Here is a 22,242-nt window from a genome sequence, read left to right on the forward strand (position 1 = left end):
CTTGTGGAAGGAGCATTGACAATAGACAACACGAAGGATCGAGCCGTGGTAGGCCGGTTCAAGGGACTTGGCCTAAACTTGACTACCCTTCCGTTAGAGATATTATACTAGCTACAGGATGGAGTGATGACAAAGCTCCGTGCTAGAGAAGGACGCGCAATACAGATGCTTAGTGAACAAAGAATCAACATCGAGCAAATGAGCCACCAACGCGATGAAGTGGTAGCGCAGACTCAACAGTTGGAGCAAATCATCGAGGAAGCATGTCATCGCATCCCCAAGCTATAGATTGCAACAGACTTACCAATAGGTATGCAGATCCACAAATTGGCTAGTGGATTCTGCAAGGCCAAGGAGGAAGCAACGAGGATCCAGCTGGACCTCAACTTATAGATCGCAAAACTACAGCTTAAGGCCCAGTCCTCTACACCCCCAGAATTCAGAGAGAAGTGCCACTGTGCCATTCAATTGAGGTTAGAAGCAATAGAGCGAGCCATAAAGGATTGTACGGGCTTGTTAGATCAGTCACTATTCACCATCACTTCACTGCAGGAAGACCCAACACTACATCATGTAGAGATAAAAGTGCAGGAGTTGCAGTAGGCCTATGACAATGTCTGGGGGACCGCATAGATGGTCGCCCTCACTCAGTGATTGGCCAAGATGAGGGAGGCCCAGGCTCTAAAGGAACAGGTGGACGTCGCACGTCAGAAAGAAACAGTGCTTAAAGCACACGTCCACCCTTGGCTCAAGGAAGCATTCACGGTCACCACCAAGATCGAGGGAAAGCTAGCACAGATGTAGGGCATGTATGCACTCAGGCAAGGAATTGCACCTTATAACAACACATCGGAGAATCGTGAACAACTGATACAGCGGACAGTGGAATAATGTGCTACAGATGTAAGTGAACCATAGAAGTTGTTGGACAGACTCCGCGCAAAGATCACCGCACCACCCGAGTGACTCGGGACAAGTCACGATGATTGTGTTGGGGGCTTGATGGGCAGTAGATCCCCCCATAAAAGGTTTTGGGGCTTAAAGCTCGAGTTTTGGTCAATGTAATGTAAAGATCCCACAAAATACGGGCGCGGAGTGCGAGAGTCTAGGGTTGTCCAGCCTAAAATAATGTAATTTAATATAGAATGTGTCAGCCTACCCATGGTCCGCAGACCATGGGATTGTATAAATAGAGTGAGGCTCTAAGTGTAGAAGGAAGTTTTTCAGCTTTGAGAAGCAATATGGATTTTGAATGAGAAATTAAGCTCTGAGTCTGCAAGTCTGAGTCTTGGGTTGTAGTAGTAGGAAGAGGCTCTGCAGCTGTTTGGAAAGAGGCCTGGTAGAGTCCACAGTTGTGTGCGCGGACCACTGCAGCTGAGTGCGCAGGGAGTAGTTTTGACTTTATTGGAGCAGATGATTAATGAAAGATAAGTTGATTCTGAAATATTGTGCATCTGCTCATAGATCTGTGTGTTTATGCTTCTACTGTATTTATTTATCTCTTTACAATTTTATGATTGCATGCACTGGTTATGAATGTTGAATGGTGAATAAGAATATTGTGTATATGCAATTAAGTCAAGATCTATAATAGTAGCATAATAAGGATAAAGGATCTAGATAGCACCTCTTCGTGCTCTTCACAGAGCTACGCAGAAGCAGTCACACCAGGTGTAAAGGTCAGATGGCTGCATGGAGCAGCACAATCATGCAGACTAGGTTCGCGAACTTCCTAGACCTCATCAAGACATCCCTAGGGTTCAGAAACCTGGTTCCAACACCCTCCCATACTACGTCGGGTGAGACCTTAGTCCGCGCACTGCACACTGTCGCTGAAAGGGCCGAGTTTCAGGATTCTTTTGGCTAAATCACCTCTGAACCTGGGTCAGGCCCAATCAAGCCAACAAGTGCACTCCAAACCCTGCTCCTCCGAGATGGAATTTTGTTTAAGGGCACCCCTGGGCCGTGTGCCCACAATGAAATTTGAAAACCGGGACCTCGCAGACGGTGAAAACTTCCCACATCTAGCGACTGAGAACGCCATGAAACAGAGCAAGGAGGGGTCAGTTACAGCACTAGAACTGTAGAAATGGCTATGTTGTGCGGAGAAGCCTGGACTACTCTACTTACTATGGATTCCGCATTTTCACCACGCACCTATGATGATCTTTGTCATCAGGCAACTGCTTTTCCTGGTGCACGATGGGTACTTATGGCTGGAGGAGCCTATTCCCATCATGGTGGAGCTTATCCATAGGATTTTCTGGCTTCCCTGTAAGGGAAAGGACCCCGCAGAGATAGCAGGCAAAAGCGGAGATTTGGCGCTCGCAGAGGCCATGAAGAAAAAGTATAAATTGGAAAAGAAGAAGAGAGGGTACGCAATCAGTAGCATTAAAGACAAAGGGGTGTGCATAGCCACCCAACTGTTGGCCAGGAAGGTGATGAGGAAATGTCGGGGGACGAGGTACAAGCGCCGGTGGTTGTGATGGAAGAACAATGCGCGGAGGGGGTCCAATTCAACTGGGCCAAGTTCCTTTGCGAAGAATTCCTAACTAACTGCAAGGAATCTCAAGAGCAGTGAAAGACTTTCCACTACGCATGGTTGCTCTTGTCTATTTTATTGGTGACAACGGAACTACCTAAGGACAGTCAGTTCCCTCATATTGCATAGGACTTGCCAGGGGCTGCAAAATACACGTTGCTCTGGGCTACGAAGGACGCCATGTGGATCTGCAAAGCTAAGATCTTCTGGGTGCTCATGGAGGCGAGTGTCTGGATGTGGATTAACAGGGGGCTGCACCTATCCCCCACAGTGTACAACAGTATGTAGAGCTTTGCAGAATTCAAGGCGAATATGAAAAATGTGTATATCAAGGCGCATAAGGATCCGACACAGAATTGGACGAAGCTTCCTTTCATCGCAATTGATGACGCCATCTTCTCCATGCTCGAATCATGGCCTCTCGAGTGCTGTGCCCCAGATCTGGCAGAAAGGGATAAAACAATAGCACAAAAGCAGAAGGATACAACCAAGTTGCATGTCACAAAGTTGGCCCAGCAGAGGCACAACGAACAAATAGCCGTGGAGGTAAGGGTCGCCCGCGAAGCAACAAAGGCAATCACTGAATAGGTAAAGGCCACTGAAAGAGTAGCAAAAACACAAGCAATAGGGGCCACAACAACGCAGGAGAAAGGGGGCCATAACTTGTCTATAGGACCAGGACTAGATACAGCAGAAGGTGCAGAGCCAAGCACAACGTCCACCCAACTGAAACAGCTGGACGTCGCGGAGCAGTCAGGTCCATGAAAGAATATGCCAAAAGGCTTCCAAACTGGACATCAAGCCAATGACACTGACAGAGGGTGACCTCTATGACATCGGCAACATAGTTCGCGAGGTCACTCAGGAAGCACTCCAGGAAGCTATGATAGAGAAACAAAATGTGTTGGGTGCCCTAAAGGTATAGCTGCAGGAACTTCAGGTGCAGGCCCCACAGGAAGGAACAGTAGCAGCCTACGGTGCTACAAGTACATCAGCAGCGGAGCAGCTGCTGCGCACAAAAATGGCCGACACCATAGTGCTGTCGGAATGAGCGTCAACAACGGAAAGCGAGGAGGACAAAGCCGCGCTGGGCAGGATCAAGGGACATGGCCTAAACTTGGCTGTCCTTCCATGGGATACATTATATCAGCTGTAGGACGGAGCAACAACAGAAATTTGCGCTAGGGAAGGACGCGCAGTATAGATGCTCAATGAACAGAGAATAAACATTGAGAAGCTTAGTCTATAGTGCGATGAAGTGCTTGCGCAGAATCAACAGCTAGAGCAAATGGTAGAGGAAGCATGTTGCCGCGTTCCAAAGCTAGAAATCGCGACAGACCTACCAGTTGGAGTGTGAATCCACAAATTAGCCAGTGGATTCCGCGAGGCAAAGGAGGAAGCCACGAGGGTACATCTAGACCTCAACCTTCAGATTTCTGAGTTGCAATTAAAGGCGCAGAACTCTATGCCCCCTAAAGTTAGGGAACAGTGCACGAGCGCTATTCAAAAAGGGATGGAGGAAATAAGCCACGCAGTACAGAACTGCACCGCTCTGTTGGGAAAATCCTTCGCAGTCCTCACTTCATTACAGGAGGACCCCAACATACAACACTTGGAAATGGAGGCGAGAGAGCTTCAAGTGCAGTAAAACAATGTGTGTGGAACGGCGTAGATAGTTGTCCTGACCCAACGACTTGCGAAGCTACAATAGGCAAAGGCGTTGAAGGAACAGGTGGATATCGCGTGGCAGAAAGAGGCAGTCCTTAAAGCACGTATCCAGCCTTGGATTGATGAGGCCTTCCTCATCATTGCATACATCGAAGGGAAGCTCGCACAGATGAAGGTGATGCATGCCTTAAGATAGGATTGTACGCCTGATAGCGAGACTTCGGCTGAAAGAGTGGAGCAGATCTAGCAAACTGCAGAATAGTGCACTATGGACCTCCGCGCAGCGCGAGATCGGTTAGAAGGGCTCCATGCCAAGATCGTCACACTAGCGGAGTGACTCGGTACGAGTCATGATGATTGTGTTGGGGGCCTGTTGGGCATGGAATCCCCCCACAATAGGTTTTTGGGGCTCAAAGCCCATGTTTTGGTTAAAGGTTTTGTAAGATTCCACGAATTGCGAGCGCGGAGTGCGAAGTAGAGGTTGAGTCATAGGGCTGTCTATCCTAAAGTAATTTAAAGTAATGTAAAGTCATGTCGGCCTACCCATGGTTTGCGGACCATGGGGTTGTATAAGTAGATCGAGGCTGTAAAGTTGTAAAAAGGGGAGAATAGAATGGGTAGCGAAGGAATGGTTCAAGCTTATGATAGAAGGCGAAGTGTCTTAGGTTGTAGTAGTAGGAAGAGGCTCTGCAGATAAGTGCACAGAGGCCTAGTAGAGTCCACAGCTAAGTGCGTGGACCCTTGCAGCTGAGTGCGCAGGGCTGAGTCGATTTTGTAATCATGACAAAAAGCTAATAAAGAGAAGTTTATCCTAATTCTATGCATTTAGTCTTGAATAGCTATTTCATTGTGATGCATTACTTGTTCTTTGTTTATTTACCGCGCACAGTTGAGTGAATGCTTGTATGATTCAGAATACATATATATGAAAATAATCTAAGTAATGAGCTAACAGTGCATAATTAAGAAGGACTTGGCTACATAACAAGGATTGCGTTGCGAATAGGACTGCGTGAAGGCAACATCGCAGGCCGCGAGGTGCCCACTAGTGCGCGTAGCACAGTGAGCGCAAAGGTTGGACCGCGTACCAATCCCACCATATCAGACATCCCCAGGATGCGGAAACCTAGTTCTAGCACCCTCCCATACTACTTCGGGTGAGACCTCAGTCCGCACTCCGCGTACTGTTGCCAAAAGGGCTAGTAGTACCGGGATTTGCTTGGCTAAATCACCTCTAAACTTGGGCCAGGCCCCACTAAGCCAACAATTGCTCAGATTGGGAAATGGACCACACCATTATGCTCTCTACGAAATTCTGAGTAGTTTGTGTATAAACTCGGCATGATTCTGGCACCTTTGAAATTCAACCCCTAGGGAATGTAAAGATTGCTCATAGATTCTATATAGAATATTCCATAGAATAATCCTTTAGAATATATCTGGAATCCACCTTGATCTTCATGCCCAGGGCGGACCCGTCCGGTCTACCATACCTCTATCCCGACCTCTGGTTTTCCTCTCTACAAATCCATGTCTCCACCTTGTTGAATAAAAGGCGTGAGCTGATATATAATATGTTAGGCAGATTTAACAAAGGCCATGACATGGCCTCTTTGTTTGCTAAGATTAATTAAGGTTTGGGAAGTTGGGAAGGCCCCAAGTTCAAATCTTGTCGACCCTCACATTTTGGCTTAATACAAACAAAGTTCGTTGCATACCAAATATAATATATATATATATATATATATATATATATATATTTGTTTTCAAAACAAACTGTATGAAATTCTATTGTCGATTTTTTGGTGTCACCTCGAAAATTAACGAGGAAAAGAATTTCTCGCTTCAGTGGCTGGAATCCTTGTCTCAGAAAAAATTGAAGCTGTTGCCTTGTTAGTGTTGCCACTTGGCCTAGTTTGACTAGAACTTTGACCAACTATATCTTAAGCATACAAACTCTGATTTGAGTGTCGCTTGCACCATTGGAATCAGGACGAAAAGCATCACAATCTAGTCTTGGTTTCACTTTAATCTGATGACCTTTATTTTTTATTTATTCTAAACCCTCTTTGACTTCTGAGCATCTAAGGAACCCCCTAGATCACCTAAACTGGTTAAAGTATTTTTAATTTATTTGATATTCAAAAGATTTGTTTTATTAGTGGGCATCTATCTAATATTTCTAAAAATATTATATCAAAAGATAAATTGCTTTTCTTTACTAGTGCACCCACCATTAACCGTATAAAGCATACTGATACTCATGCATGCGCAAGAAGGAAGGTTTTCTTTTCACTACTTGATCACTCAGCAACTTGAACAGATGAATCAAACCTACAATCACTCTTTAGCTGCAACAGAGCAATCATAACTACGGGTTCTTAAGACTTAGAGCAGCAACGACACATCAAACAAATTTCCCTCTATGCGCTTACCGGTCCCGAAGTCATCAATTGAACTATCCCAATCAATGTGCGTTAGTTAAATCAGCCTGGAGAGTAACTATATTTGTAACTAAATGATTATAACTGATAATAATGTGGGAATATAGATTCTATAGAAGGTGAGATTAATAACTAGCCTCAGTTTTAATATTATCTGAGTAGGAGCCCTATAATTGCTCGTGAAAAATGTAGTACAAAGGGCAGTTCAAATTTCACTCTCGTGTTTCAAAATGTCTTGATGGGTTCATCACTGCCTGTTTAAAAAATTGCTCAAAACTTTGTTTTGAATAGTTAACAAATAATGGACTATGGAAAAATATAACCTTCCTAAACTTTAATATGTATTGAGCAATCAGGTGATAAGTAGTCATTTCCTATTAAATTCTCATTAAGACTAGTATCATTTAGTAAAATATTGGTAATTCGACAAAGGATTTAATACAAATGTCCATACCTAGTCCGAACGAGGAGGCTGAGGAAGATGATAGAATTCCTCCAGCGACGATGAGGAAAGACCAACCCTGGTGCCAACCAACCAACCTCGCACAAAATATTGCAAAACATGTTCTCGCGGCAACCAACCCTACAAAAAAAACCAACAAAAAATTAACAAATCCATAAAAAAAACCAAAAAAAATAAATAAATCATGTACATATGCGTATGCGATCATTTCCTCCAGCGTATTGACGGGCTAGTCGAGCTAACTACGCAATAACAATATCTTTCGGTTTTAACAAACAATAACAATAACAAACTAACAGCCCAGAAAATTCTCCAACGACATCAAGACCCTCATATATGTAGACGTTTTTTCAGCCGAATTATTTGTTTATTCAAAATAGATAGTTCACACGAACTATTTTATTGTCAACCTTTTCAGATCTGGCGAAAAAATTGTTTAACGGACGGTGTTAGTCTAAATAGTCAATTGTTCGGTTGAACATTAGTGTAATATTTCAGCCGAAGAAAATTTTGGTGTAATCCTATATAATACATACCCATTTAAATATTCTATTTATAGATCCTATTGTCCACATAATTTTTTTTGTTATTAATATATTTTTGAATATAATTTAATATTAATATTAATTAACCTTCTTATTAGCACATTTTATTTATGATTTACATTATACTTTTCATATTTTATTTATGATTTATATTGTATTTTTTATTATAAATATTATTTTTTGAATTCTACATATTAATTTGATACTAAAAAATAAATTAGTTACATATTTCATTGTAGTTGATTTTTTTAAGTTTTAATTACTCTTTTATATTTTATATTTTATATTATATATTTATATATAGGAAAAAAGTGAGTTTTTATGGTTAAAATATTTGTACGTCAAAAAATTTGATCCTTCTAGGCTCATGCTAGATCCGTACTAAAATAGATTTATACTAGTATTATTTTACTACATATTCATGAATTAAACATTTTTTTTGTAATCTTGGTAAGACTACATCTTTATTATCGAGCAATCACCTGTAGCACTTCTGTTCCAGATTCACTTCGTCCAGTTCAAGATCCAGCAGACCCATACCCCATAGCCTACAGCAGTAGTTTCAGGTGTTGTTGACTCTAACCCAGTAGATCCAGTAGAAGCATCAAATTCTGATCGTGATCGTGACGAAGTTTCGGATGACCCATATGCAGTGCCTTTTTCGTAAGGTCCTGATGATCATAATCGTGATGCAGTTGTTCCTTCTGATGATCGTGATCCTGATTCATATCTTCGTGATCGAGATCCATAGCTAGCAGCACCAAAGTATGCATAAATATAAGCATACCTAGGTGGAGTAGTTCCATACCCAGTAGTAGCAGTTCCTGGTCCAGTGAAAGATGCACGAGCAGTGAAAGATGCAGGACCAGCAGAACCTGTATAGCCACCACCACGCTTAGCACCCCTTCCGGGTTTAGCTCCTGTTCGAGAGCCAGATTATGCCTTTCCAGATCGAGACCCAGCTTATGAATAGGAATAAGGAGTGACCTTTTGATTGATTATCCTTTCTTTCTTTATATTCCTCCCCCCCACTGGATAAGGCAGCCCAACCCCCCTAACCCGAAGTCGCCGCCCACTCGTCGCCGTCCCTTGCCTTATTGCTTGCCGGTGGTAACCGAGCCATTCATTACCCAAGGAAGTGGAATCCAGCCCAGAACCAATGACAGTCGAACCAACCAAAGGCCGCCCATGACACAAGCTGAAAGCCCTAGAACAAAAGGAGGGACTCGTCAGACTATGACATGCATTTTAGTGCTAGTAGCGGGAATGGAGAGGCAGGCAGTGGTGAATTGGAGACAGGGTACGAGAAAGAGAAGCTCGGTACGAGTGATCGGTCTGATGACGACAAGCGAGGAACTAGATAGAGAGAGATAGATGGAATCGGGTCGGGCCAAAGTCCATCCCATCCTCCAACCACAAAGAAAGGGTAATTCCCTTCCGACCGATTTCGACTCCTAATCCTATCCTACCTAAGGCTTCCTCCTTCTCCTTTTTTCTAACTCTCCACTGCTTCCGCCCCTATCCGGCCGGGATCCACACCCGATTCTTCCGTCCTACGTTACCTCCTTCAGAGCCCTCCTCATACGCTGGCTTTCGTGCCACATCCGTCCGATGCTACTTACCCGCCCAACTATTCGCGGTATTGGAATCAAACCTCCTTCCCTGCGCCCACTGAATGAATAGGCTCGGGAAAACTGATGGAATGGGCTAGCGCTCGTACTTGGTTGGAGGGAGGGAGCTAGCTGTACTGTTGTCGTAGATGACTCGTCCTGAGCTTGATTGATATAGGCTCGCTAGAACCTGACTGGGGACCACCTTACTGAACTGGGAAAGCAGACCAGAACCTTACTGACTGGCTGGGTTTACCACCTTACTGACTGGGGTGACTTGGATAGAGAATCCTGCCCCATGCGAAGCCTTCCCCATGAGAATGATGAGGCACAGAAGCCCACCCCATGCCTGCCTGAGCTGATTGGATAGATATATATCCCATCATGCCTGAGCTTACCAGATAGATAAAACACCCATGCATCGGATTATATCGATCGTTATGCTATATCTCCCTCTTTCTTTCTAGTAGCTTATATACGATTATGTCATAAGAGCGGTTTACTTACTTGGATGGGTCGTTCAGTAGAATCAGTCTAGCTTGGCAGGGGATAAAGCGGGGGTAAGGCTATAGTGAGGCAGGTGAAGAGAGCTGAGAGGGGGGTATCCATCCACCATACTTAATACTCACCTTATTTCGGGCACAAAAAAACCTCTCCTTTTAGTCGAGACAGCTTAACGCTTCCTCAACGCCGAGCTCTGCGCCTTAAAGAGCTATTAGGGATGGTTAATATAACTTCAGGTGATTAACATTAATCACATTGTGAATACTCAATTGAGAAGGTAAATCCAGCTGATAAGCATTGTCATTGATTTGCTGTAGGATGGTATATGGACCATGGCGAATTGGCTTGAGCTTATGATGCTGCTAGCCTTTGAAGCACTGCTTGTCCATGTATAACTAGACTTTCTATCTGACCTGGAACTGCACTAGGATGCGATGGCAATCCTGAAGTGATTTATAACGTGCTTGAGATGCTGCTAGAGCTGCTGCGACCTGTGAATGGATGTGAGCCATTTTCTGCACAAATGAGGAGGGCCTATGTTGTTCACGTTGCTGGTGTGGCGAAGCAGGAGGTGGAAGTGTGACAGGCAATTCATAAGGAGGAAAAGGCTAATAGCCAAAGCATGTTTCGAAGGGAGAATAACCAGATGAGACATTAACTGCCCTGTTGTAGCTATGATGGAGTACATGTAAGTATGTATCCCATTGCTTGTGCCTGCTGTATGAAATTAAGAGTGCATGTACTAGGATACAATTAACTACCTCAGTCTGGTCGTCCATTTGTGGGTGAAATGTCGTAGATAAACTCAGCTGACACCCCTGCCAAATAGATTTCCAAAAAGTGATTAGGAAACGAAAGCATGAATCTGAGTTCTGGCCTGTGTGTTAACAGTCCTCCCTGTGGAGTCGCCATGTGTTTACTCTAGTGATATCAGGGGGGTGGAGGCATGAAATATTCTATGGCAAGAAAGAAAGAAACGAACCTAAGAACGAATAATATCTGAGTTGCTCTGCTCTCAGTCTCAATCAAGGCTAGAACCGCCGGGTACTATAGCGGCGCGCGTGAGGTGCACTACATCAACGGCTCACCACCTCACCGAAGTCAGGCTCACCTCAAACCTTACTTATCTATAATGTTATATCAGCATGTGAAAAGACCTCACTGGCGCACAAAGACCCGTACACAGTGAAGTGATCTCACTGGTAGGGGTAGGGCCCTATCCGTATGATGGAAATCAATATGTGCCCAACAGTCAAACATTCAATAATGAATCCACCCAGCAGCAGCATTCATTTCCCTATCCGTGCCGAAATGGGGGAACTCGATACTCATGGCGCTTGTATCCCACCCGAAGGCCCGCAAAGAGCCCCTGTAAAGGAATCATGTATTGGTTCGAGGACTTGTTCAAGGCTGCCCGAGAAGATGAAACAATATCCCAAGGCACTTGGTTTCGTTCCTCGACCATGGTCTAGGCCCTACGACCCATCCTTAGTTGGTAAAACCTACGTAAAATAGACTAGGAGGGTACAGCGGCGGCCTTATCAGTCGAGCTATGCTTCGCATGATGGCGTTGGTCGAGCCGCGCATCCTCAGCTGGCTTGCGAGGAGCCTGACCAACTTCATGCGCAACATATATAAGATATTGGGTGATTTCATTAGGATGCTAACGCAGGCTCGACCATAACGTATGCATTCATGATCGATTTCATTACACCAGAAAAGGAGGGCGAGGACGTATCTATGTGATATCGTATATCTATTATTGATGTAGAGATCTAGATAAAAGGCAGTGTCATTTCGGCCAACCACTGTTTCGACATCCATGCTAGGCTTTCCCGCCTTGTCCAAAATAAGTATCCGTGCACACCTAACTCACTCCGTCGGGATGGGTGATTGAACGTATAACGTATATATGTGAGTATCATAGACTTATGATTGGCTCCTTCTGACATTCTGTGTGTAGGTCTGGCTGCAATGGCTAGGTCTCTTGGTTAGGTATCCCGAAATGTATGGATATCCCACGGGCTCATCAATGACTAACTCACTATTGGCCTAACTCACCTCACCTGATAGTATAGTGCAAACACCTATGCGGTAGTGGAACCTCCCCGGTCTCGTCGTCTCTATGGCGGCAGGTTCCATTGCTCCCGGGTCTCTATATAGCGGTATAGCTCCATCTTCATGCTCCATCGGGGATATGCCTCATGGGGAATATGGCGGTAGTAGTAGGCTATCCAACCAACACACCTAGGGAAAGCTAATGGGTGGGGTGCTAAGGAGATCACGCCTACCTACCTCTTATGGGCGAGTTACACGTAGATATGCGGGTCTCATACCCCTATTGGTAGTGGTGGAACCTCATGGTGCTATTTCGGTAGTGGGAACATCCCAATATACCCCATATCGGTAGTGGATCTCCCTCCCCCTATTCTGAGCGGGACATCGGGGCGGAGAGGTTGGATGTGCTTTCCTAGTCCATAGAGCGCACCGCATGGAAGGCTTCTCTACCTTAGTTAAGGCAGTGTGAAAAGGGGTTTCTGCATAACCTATTAGAGTAAGTAACCTAATAGAGTGGGGCAGTGCTATCCAGTGAATCCGGAGAATATCTGCCTCTCCCCAGGAGGATTATCTACCTTAGTGAAGAAGGATTATATCGCTTCTAAAGTACCAAAATAAAAAGTGGTGACCGTATTAATCTATCTCTTCTGAGTTTGTTTCTCTCTGCTTGCTTATAGCTAGGATTATGTGAGTTGAATCCGGTTACCTTACCTTATATCTAGGCTAATGCGAGTGACCTTATAGCTAGGAATGGAGATCTATCTCCTCTCCTTGGGTAAGTAGCTCCTTGGTTCACTAGCTCCTTCCATCAATCACTAGCAACGAATTCAGATCTCCGAATAGCTGCGAATAATGTGACCTTATAGAGGTACGATAATCCCAGTGATAGGAAAAAGCCAGTGACCTTATAGCAAAGTAGAATCCCCTCCCTTCCCTTAGGATCGACCACTTCACTAGGGGTTGCAAGAGAGTGCTGGGCCTTATTGAATCTGTTTGTCTATGTCTCTGAGTGTTTCCTTCCTCAGTGATCTATCTATGGCTCGTAAGTCTGTTGAATATGAATGAATCATATGCTTATGGCAGGGGTTAATGAGGCAGTGTGAATTGGGTTAATGAGAGGGAATACGTAAAAGACTAGCTAGGTAAGCCGTACCTTGCTTCATAATGTGCAAACCATAGTGGGAGACTAATGAATAGAGACCAATTTCATTTGGATAAGAAATATCCTTCTCCTTATGCGATTGGTTGATGAGGCAGTGTGAAATAGCCCACACTTGTGCGCACACGAGGCAGTGGGAATATAGCGCACCCCTGAGGAATGTAAGATCCCCTGAGGTAATTCACATGTCCACGGCAATGTCTCTCTCTGAGTGTTTCCTCAGTTTTAGAGCTTTAACACAACGGTTGATGAGGCAGTGGTAATGTGCAGACCTCAACACTATGGAGACCTATGAATAAGCATCCTATTAGAATGTCTCATTCATATCCTTTCCTTATGGGATTGTTTTATGAGGCAGTGGTCAAGTCTATAGTTCGTTAATCTCCTTCCTGGGCACAATAAGGGACTTAACCCCTGACGTACTGAGCCTGACCCCGGTTATAAAGACTGTTAAGGTTGCCTAAGCTTTTTCACCTTTCATTCAGGTTGCCTAAGGAATGTAAGGGATGAGGAACACGACTTAGGGTCCACCAGAGCTCAGTCAGGAAGCACTAAAACTTCCCTTTCAAGAATTGCTAAGCTCTTGACTGGTGCATTGGTGGAATGGCCTGACGTTTGTGATTGGCTATGATTTGTAAAAGGAAACGTAAGATGGGGTTCCGAGACGATGGATTCCTCATTGGGTTTCTGAAACGTGATGGGATGTGCCTTTCAAGGAGAATATATAATAGATACGGGTAATAGATACGATTAGGATGGCTCATGTCCTTACCGGGTATAACACATGGTAAGGTTGAATGAGGAATAAGGGTTTATGCCGGGCGGTAGTCTGTTGAGCGTAGCGAGTGGCCCGTGCTTTGTTTGATGAGTCAGTTTTTCTTTCTATGGGATTGCCTCCTGGGGCTGCAAAGAGAAATGAAAGCTCGATGCGTTGAGTGTTGGGCACCCCCTTGGGCACTGGATTGTATCTGGTTCCCTTGGAGAAGTGGAAACCACACGAATTAGTGCTAAAGAAGTGTTTTCCAAGTGATACAGCGGCACCTCGGAGTTGACTGTGCCCACGAGACGTTCTGTTGGAGCATCTATCCCCGAACTCACTATTAAGGGAAGATAAGAAAAAGAGAGTCTTTCTCCCTTCCTTAAGTAAGGCCGGCGGACCTATTGACCTCGAAGGACCAATGCCTTCCTGTCTGTACGAAGGGTTGACCGAATTGATTTCTTCGGCAATGAAACTGGATCATCCTGCCTGATTGATCTGGCAATGAATGAGACAGTCTCATCCTGATCTGGGAACAGCAACAGAAAGCATGTGCTCGTTAATAATGAATACTGAACGCGTTATCCCAGAAATACACATGACAAGTCGGCGTGTTCTCGTGAATATTCCATGGAAAAAAGGATCATCCTGATCTGGGAGCATCATGCGATCGTGAATAATCTAATATGGATGGCGATTTTAAGAGGTAAGTCAATCGATCCAGCCAGAAAGAATATGTCCGGGAGCAGCGAGCGGGTGATCCCACTTGCCAGCCTTATGACTTTCTTTCTGTCCTGATCTACACGCACGCACTCTAACGGCGGGTTGGGTGATTGCATCCACTTGCCTTCTGACTTACTTTCTTTCCTGATCTACACACTAGAGAAACAATACACCCTAACGCGGGGTGATCCGGGAGCAGGCAGCTGTCACGTAACCAACCACCGACTCTTAAATATATCAAATAATAGATCTAAACTGATTGATTCAATCTGACTGATAACTGAACCCTAACGGCGGGGTGATCGATCGCACCGGGAGCAGCTGAACCAACCACCGACTCTTAAATATATCAAATAATAGATCTAAACTGATTGATTTGATTTCTTCTGATAACTGAGAAGCGAGCCACTATGTTTTCCTTGTTGTCGAAGGTTGGCATAGCCTCTTCCCATTTTGTCAAATAATCAATGGCCACAAATCCTGCTTATCACATCTGCTATCAAGGTAATTGACTGGTCAGATATCACCTATAAAAGACTGGATTCTGCTTATGACCCCCTGAGAGTAGAAATAGAGACCATGCCGTACCAATTCCAAGAGCTATTGAGCTTGCTGGTGGTTTGTAGTGATCGCAGCATCGAATCAATGAGAACGGAAAGCAACTCATTCGACCTGCCAATCCTTCTCTCACTCCATCTCCGACCATATCAATGATGTTTGACTTTCGCCCAGTACGCACCTACGAATCCGTTCCCAGGCCATCCGCTCACTTTATTGGATTTCCATTTAGCTCTAGTCGAGTTGAATCGATGGAAATGGGTGAGCACCGCTTATATAATAATGAGCCTTGGAAGCCAAATCAGAGGAGTGGTAATTCAGCCCACACTAGAACCTTGTAGATGGAAGGTAGTGGGTCATCTATCACGTATTAAATACTGGATTCGGTTGAGCAAAGGCGGGAATGGAGCAGGAAAGCGTAATGGGATTGGGATTGAAGAATGTCGAGAAGGTTTTTCCAAATACATGGATGGCTCTCACTCATCTCATGGGGAGATAGCTATGTTCAACAAAGGTGTGTGGCGATGCCGAATGTCCGTCTGTTTTGCATCCCAGGTGTTTCGTATCAAAGAGTGCGGTTAACGAAACATATGGTCACTATCCATCAAGACCTCGCTAAAAGTTCATAAATTCAACATTAAAATAAATTCATCAAGATGAAGATTTAAAAACTTGAATCAATTTATATACTTCAATAACTTTTTTATATTCGAATACTTTTTATACAACTTTCTCATACTTTATTTCTCTATAAAATTATAAAATTAACATAAGATTATTTTAATTACTTATTTTTGTTTCTTTGTTATTTTTTTAATTTAAATATATTTTTAAAACGGACATATCTCAACTTGAGGTTGATCTCGGAGAAACTTACAGATATCTCTTATACCCATCGAATCGAATGGTCCAAGAAATTTCGCAAAATATTCTTCGATGTCTTGTGGACACACGACATTAACTTCATCATAAATTCGTCGATGTTTCATCGAAACAGGGAATTTTAGTGCTGTACTATGAAAGCGAGTGAAAGGCAACGTTTGAAAAGGATTTTGTAATGTCCAGGAAATGGACTGAGTCCTCCACGCGTTGATCATTTTCTCGACATCATCCCATTTCTTAGGAACCAAGAAACGTCGCGGAAAACCTGAAGAAAACCGCAGTTAACATATATACGTGTGGGTGGGCGAGATAATTCGTAGAAGCGGTTCCCCGTGAAAATAAAAATGGCCATGTTGGAAGACACATGCAACGATGGGGATGTCCAGGTAGAGTCCACGGCCTTTCCAGGCTTCAGATTCTATCCCACAGAAGAGGAACTGCTAGACTTTTATCAGAAGAAACAATGCGGAGATCCACTGGAATTTCATATGATCATACCAACCTTGCACTTGTATCAATATGACCCCTGGCAGTTACCACGTATAATTACTCAACACTCTCGTTTTCCCCTGTTTCAAATTAAAAATAAAAATAAAAATTGCATGAATATTAACTGGTGCGCTCTTACTCTTGCAGGTTTGGCTCATGTTGGTGACAGACAGTCGTTCTTTTTCGTTCCAAGGGTTCACCGGAGGTCAGACAAAGCAGTTCGCAACGAGCTGCTTCACTGCATCGGTATAAAGAAAACTCTGGTGTTTTATAAAGGAAAAGGCCTGGGTGCGCAGAAGACGGACTGGATCATGAACGAGTACAGGTTACCAGATTTCATCTCTTCCACAAACGAGGTAGTTTCCTCATCCTTTTTCAGCTTTCTGCTTCATATATCACCTGGAAATATATTAAAGTATGAATAAAACGAAAGAGAACCTCCCTATGTTTTATTGGATTACTATTTGTTAACGAACGCAAATTTAGGGTGGACTTTTCCCCGTTGCTTTGAAGTGAGGTGCTCTATCAAGGTGGGGAGCACCTTGCTTCACTTTTCTCGTACTGAAAGAATGTAAGTTGGCATGTGCAGAAGAACATGGATATGGTGTTATGCCGGATATACAGAAAGGCTGCTTCTCCGAAATCGATGGAACAACCCGCAATGCCTTATCACGTTGAGAAGGAAGGTCCAACTTGTTCAGCTCGTGACAAATATGAAGAAAAGCTGTCTAATTCATTTCCTGTTAGTCGCAGCTGCTCTTCGTTGCATTCTCCGAATCAAGAGGGAGTCTGTTCTTTTGATCTAGGTAAAGTGAACGATGTAGATAGTTTGTTTGAGTGCCTGGAACCGTTCATGGTCTGTGGGGAGAGTAAAGCCAGTAAACAACAGCACATGGAGTTGCCCACGCTACCTCTGGACTACTTGTTTAACCATGAAGCTATACCGAGTCCATGGCCAGACAATATAACTGCATGGCCACCTTATGGTCTTCTGTCTACGCCATAGACATAACAAATTCGATAAACTTAGATATCGTTACACCTGTTTCTGATGCGGCTTTTACCGTACATTAACTGTATCGATTTCTCATTTTTCCAGAAGTCTGTCAATGTTTTAGATACGAGGAAGTTTGTACTCTCTGTATAAATCTAAATTTCGTTTCCTTTTGAATTCCAATGGTAAACCATACCATATTTTTTAGTATTTCGAAAGCACAACCTCAATTACTGAGCATATCATACCGTACCGGGGATGGGGAATGAGTAGTCTAAATTTATTGACTCTGGTTTTACTGGGTCTATGAACAGTTTGCTAGGATGTCACATTTACGCAGTGTGGAGTGGACATGTATCTATTTTAAGAATACAAAAGACCTTTTGTCAAAAATCATGTTGTTCAATCTTATCGTGTCTAATAGTGCAAGAGTTCTAAAAAATGCTGTATCTTCGCAAATCCAAGTATTTCAAAAAAAATTGCTTTGGAAATCTGATCATGCCAGAGCGTTCTATGGATTCAGACACATCTGTATAATTTGTTTAATGATATTGATATATAGTCTTTTCGTTAAAATGTTAAAAAGTAAGACTATTTGGAAAAGTAAGGAAAACCTTTTATTATTTCAAAATCATCAGAGTTTTATTCTAACATTTTGAAGTGTTGCTAATATGTTGAAGAATGTTAATGTAATAAATATTTTTAAATTTAAACTTTGAAACTCTTTTTAAATTTAAACTTTGAAGAGAGTACCAGGTTTATAAATGTTTTTATTTTGGTTCTAAATATGTGGATAGATTAAATTAGGATAATATTTAACTTTTTATTCTTATTTTTTAATGTTTTGTCATATTATAATTTAATAATATTTTCTTAGCCAAATGATGTTATGTTTTTTTGTTTTCTAGGGTTTAGTTAATAATCATTAGTGAAAAAGGATGGTGGTTTTGATCAATGATTTAAGTAATTTTAGGAAGTTTTTTTGTTTTCCATGTTGTTTAACCTATTTTTATACTTTAGATTCATTTTCATCAGCATGTTTTCAATGGACAAAAGAAATTGCTTCTATGATGAAGAGATGATAAGTGTATTTCTATCAATTTTGACATTTAGGTTATAAATTGGCCATGAATCTGTTTGATATTTTTCCATTGTTTAAAAAGATTATATCACCAATATAAAATAACATGTGTAATAAGAGCTTTAGAGAGGATTTTTTTCTATATCATACTAAAAAATATGTTATTTTACAATTGTTCTCAATTCCATAATAATCTTGGCACCATCTATTTATAATTTTTTCAATGCTATGATTTCGTTGAGCTTGTGATAGATATATATTTAGAGATATATATGTTGTTTAAAAATTGTTCTCAAGTCCATAATAATCTTGGCACCATCTATTTATAATTTTTTTAATGCTATGATTTGGTTGAGCTTGTGATAGATATATATTTAGAGATATTCATATGAAGGAACTTCCTCCAAGTTGTTATTTAGTATAAGAAAGTAGTGATCTTCTTGGATTTAATTATCATGTGTCTTTAGTAACAATCATATCATTGGAGGATTCTTATTTGTTTGCCACGATTGTAAGAATCCTCAAGAAAGCAACAATTCTCAAGAAAAGAATAAAAGAAGAGTGATGAATATCCAGAGAGAGTTATGTCAATACAACCTTACTCTTCAAAACACACTTCTAACTTGTCAATGTATATGCCAAGAAAGGCAGGGAACACCTTGGATATTGCAATAAATTTCTTCAATGCTCCTATACCTGGAAATAACATTCTCATAGAAGACTTTCCTAGCATAAACTTTTATCTCTTCTAATCTCTTCCAAAAATTTTGTAACAAAAGTCCTTAGTCCTGTAAAAATATTGTAATTGTGATTAATTATGTTAATGATGCTTTTATGGGTATGTAAAAGTAAATGGGCTAAAAGGTTGAATAATTGTAATTATTATGTAATAATAAAAGATGAAGATGTGGATCCTTGAATACATGTTAAAATTGGAAACCAGGGAAAAACTTCATGTGGGTCATCTTATTCATGGTTGATAATATTTTTATTAGATTCCTCTCGTCGAGAGGTGTAGGATTGATATAAAGATCATCCAATTCCGATAAGTATTCATGGAGATATGAATTTATTTTGATTATGGAATTATTATCAAGCCGACCTACAACTCATGTAGGCTCAGAAGCCCAACAGTCGCATCCATTCACCCACCAACGTTGTGTATAAATATAAGAAGACTTTTCCTCATTTGGACTCACTCATCTCATCACATCTCTCTCTCTCTACTACGTAGATATGAGTCTCTTCTCTACTGCGCTGAAATGGGTCTCTCTCTCTCACACATGTGAAGCCGGAAGCTATTGAATTTGAAGCTGCAGCTGTAGAAGTAAAGATTGACTTGCGTGGCCTAGAAGATCTCCTCTTTGGAACTGCGCTGTAGGTTCATCTGAACCTCCTTTGAAAGCCGCAACTTTTGGTGGTGGAATGAAGTCAATCCGACGAACGGTTTGCAAGATATCGACTGCCCTAGTTTGAAGCCGGAAACTGTTGAAACTGAAGCTGCAACTGCAGAAGTAAAGATTGACTTGCGTGGCCTAGAAGATCTCCTTTTTGGAACTGCGCTGTAGGTTCATTTGAATCTCCTTTGAAAGCCGCAACTTTTGGTGGTGGAATGAAGTCAATCTGACGAACGGTTTGCAAGATATCGACTGTCCTAGTTTGAAGCCGGAAACTGCTGAAACTGAAGCTGCAACTGCAGAAGTAAAGATTGACTTGTGTGGCCTAGAAGATCTCCTCATCTGAACTACGCTGTAGGTTCATCTGAACCTCCTCTGGAAGCCGAAACTTTTGGTGGTGGAATGAAGTCAATCCGACGGTCGGTTTGTGAGATATCGTCTGCCCTAGTTTGATAATGAAGCCGCTAATGCTGATGCTGCTGATCTAGGGTTTGCTACTGCTAATATGAATCAGATTTATTGTACTATTTCTCTCTGCTGAATTATTGAAGATAAAAGAAGATTTGATCAAAGGGTTTCCCCACACATTATGGGGTTTGTCCCTGGCTAGCCACCACATCTTGTGTCTCTTGTCTTGGCTTGTTTTCTGTCGATCGTTTAATGTTCTATCTACACTTTACTTTATGTACATGTGATTGCTAATCGGTTGAATATAATAAGAAAAAGAAGTAAACTGTTATAAGCATAGAACATACCATAACTTAACATGGTATCAACGCTGAGGTGAAGATAAAGCCCGAGCAAGAGCAAGAGCAATCATTGAAGAGAAGATTGGCAAGGCTATCCTAAAAGAACTATGGGGTACTCAACACTCTTTCCTGCCGAAGACAAGCTCCGTGAGAAAGCTGACTATCACGGATGGAAGATGTCTATCGATCTAACCCTTGAAGATCAAGGAGTGCTGGACCATGTAAGAGGCAATATTGTTGAGCCTTCATCAAATGCATCTGCTGCTGCCTGGAAGAAATGGAAAAATGGAGAAGTCAAAACAAAGAAGATCATCCGGGACTCTATCAACAAGCACTTGGTGGCCTACATCTCTGATCTAGACACCTCCAAGGAAATCTACGACAGACTGGTGAGTTTATTTAAAGTTAATGATGCAAATCAAGTTTTGTTTCTTAGAAATAAGTTGAGGGAAATCAAGAAGGGTAAAGATGAAAGTATGCAAACATACTTCTTAAGAATCACCGAGATCAAGAACGATCTCCTATCTATTGGGGAAACCATTATTGACAGAGAAATGGCACTCACAACTCTAGGAGGATTACCATCTGAATGGTATGTGTTCAGGACGACTCTTCTGAACAATAATGTAATTCCTAGTTTCAAGGAATTAATGGCTAGATGCATTCAAGAAGAAACAAGGGAAGAAGAGCAAGAAATGCCCATGCCTAAAGGTCCTCTTGCTACCTTTTCTTCTCATGCTAAGAAAAGAAATAATTCGTGGACTAAATCAAAAGGAAAGGCCAGACCTAAGGGTGGAAGAAAAGGATGATGTTACATTTGCGATAAAGCAAGCCACTATGCTAGGGAGTGCCTTGATAGAAAGGACTGACATCGGGACGATGATCAAAATCCCTCTGATGGAAAATCAAAGGAATGTCAAATTCAACAGCAAAGGTAAGAGGAGAGCTGGGGATCGAGGAAGAGGACAACCATTCAAGAAGGCTAGAAAGTCCAGGATGTATTAAATGCACCTGACCTCAAAAAGAACCTAGCGTCCATCTTGGCAATGGAAGACAAAGGCTACAAGGTCGATGGAAGTCCGCTAGGTGTCATATCTGATGACACATATCTTCAGTCCAAACTTTGGCATCGGAGGTTTGCCCACCTTCATTACAAAGCTCTACCCAATGTAAGACAGATGGTAACAGGGATGCCTGAATTCCAAGTAGAGAAAGAAGGTGTATGTCCGAGATGTAACGAAGGAAAGCTCAAAAGGGGACCATTCCCCTCAAGCCAAAGCAAGAACCCCGATATATTCCAATTGGTTTACTCAGGCATACCTGAGGTTGGCATTAAGAGGGAGACTTCTACACCACATACTCCTGCGAGAATGGTGTGGTGGGAAGGAAGAACCACACGATGATGGAAGCTATCCGGGCCATGCTACATGATCAAAGACCTCTGAAGTTTCTATGGGCTGAAGCTGCAAACACTGTCGTATATGTACAAAATCGATGCCCTCATCAAGCATTGGGTTCCAAGACTCCTGAAGAAAAATTCACCGGTAAGAAACCTGATGTTCCTCATTTTAAAATTTTTGGAAGCCCTGTATACTTTCATGTGCCGAAAGAGAAAAGAA

The 22,242-nt window shown here is 42.4% G+C and overlaps 1 protein-coding gene across 1 annotated transcript; it reads left to right on the plus strand.

The window, feature by feature from the left end:
• Nucleotides 1–16,257: 16,257 nt before the first annotated feature.
• Nucleotides 16,258–17,408, plus strand: LOC149217831 (NAC domain-containing protein 22-like). The gene is made up of 3 exons (XM_089390373.1): nucleotides 16,258–16,453; nucleotides 16,550–16,758; nucleotides 16,992–17,408. The coding sequence occupies exons 1-3, from the start codon at nucleotides 16,258–16,260 to the stop codon at nucleotides 17,406–17,408; spliced, it is 822 nt and encodes a 273-aa protein (XP_089246499.1).
• The last annotated feature ends 4,834 nt before the right edge of the window (nucleotides 17,409–22,242 follow it).

Source organism: Pinus tabuliformis, chromosome 1_1 (genome assembly GCF_031772625.1).
Source record: "Pinus tabuliformis cultivar Carrire ecotype Pingquan chromosome 1_1, CPIR1, whole genome shotgun sequence".
Classification (NCBI taxonomy): domain Eukaryota; kingdom Viridiplantae; phylum Streptophyta; class Pinopsida; order Pinales; family Pinaceae; genus Pinus; species Pinus tabuliformis.

What these genes read in the sequence shown, in the direction of transcription:
- LOC149217831 (XM_089390373.1), top strand. Translation starts at nt 16,258, where the DNA reads ATGGCCATGTTGGAAGACACATGCAACGATGGGGATGTCCAGGTAGAG. An exon ending in TGACCCCTGGCAGTTACCAC is followed by an intron (nt 16,454 to 16,549) that starts GTATAATTACTC and finishes TTACTCTTGCAG; the next exon opens with GTTTGGCTCATGTTGGTGAC. An exon ending in TCATCTCTTCCACAAACGAG is followed by an intron (nt 16,759 to 16,991) that starts GTAGTTTCCTCA and finishes TGGCATGTGCAG; the next exon opens with AAGAACATGGATATGGTGTT.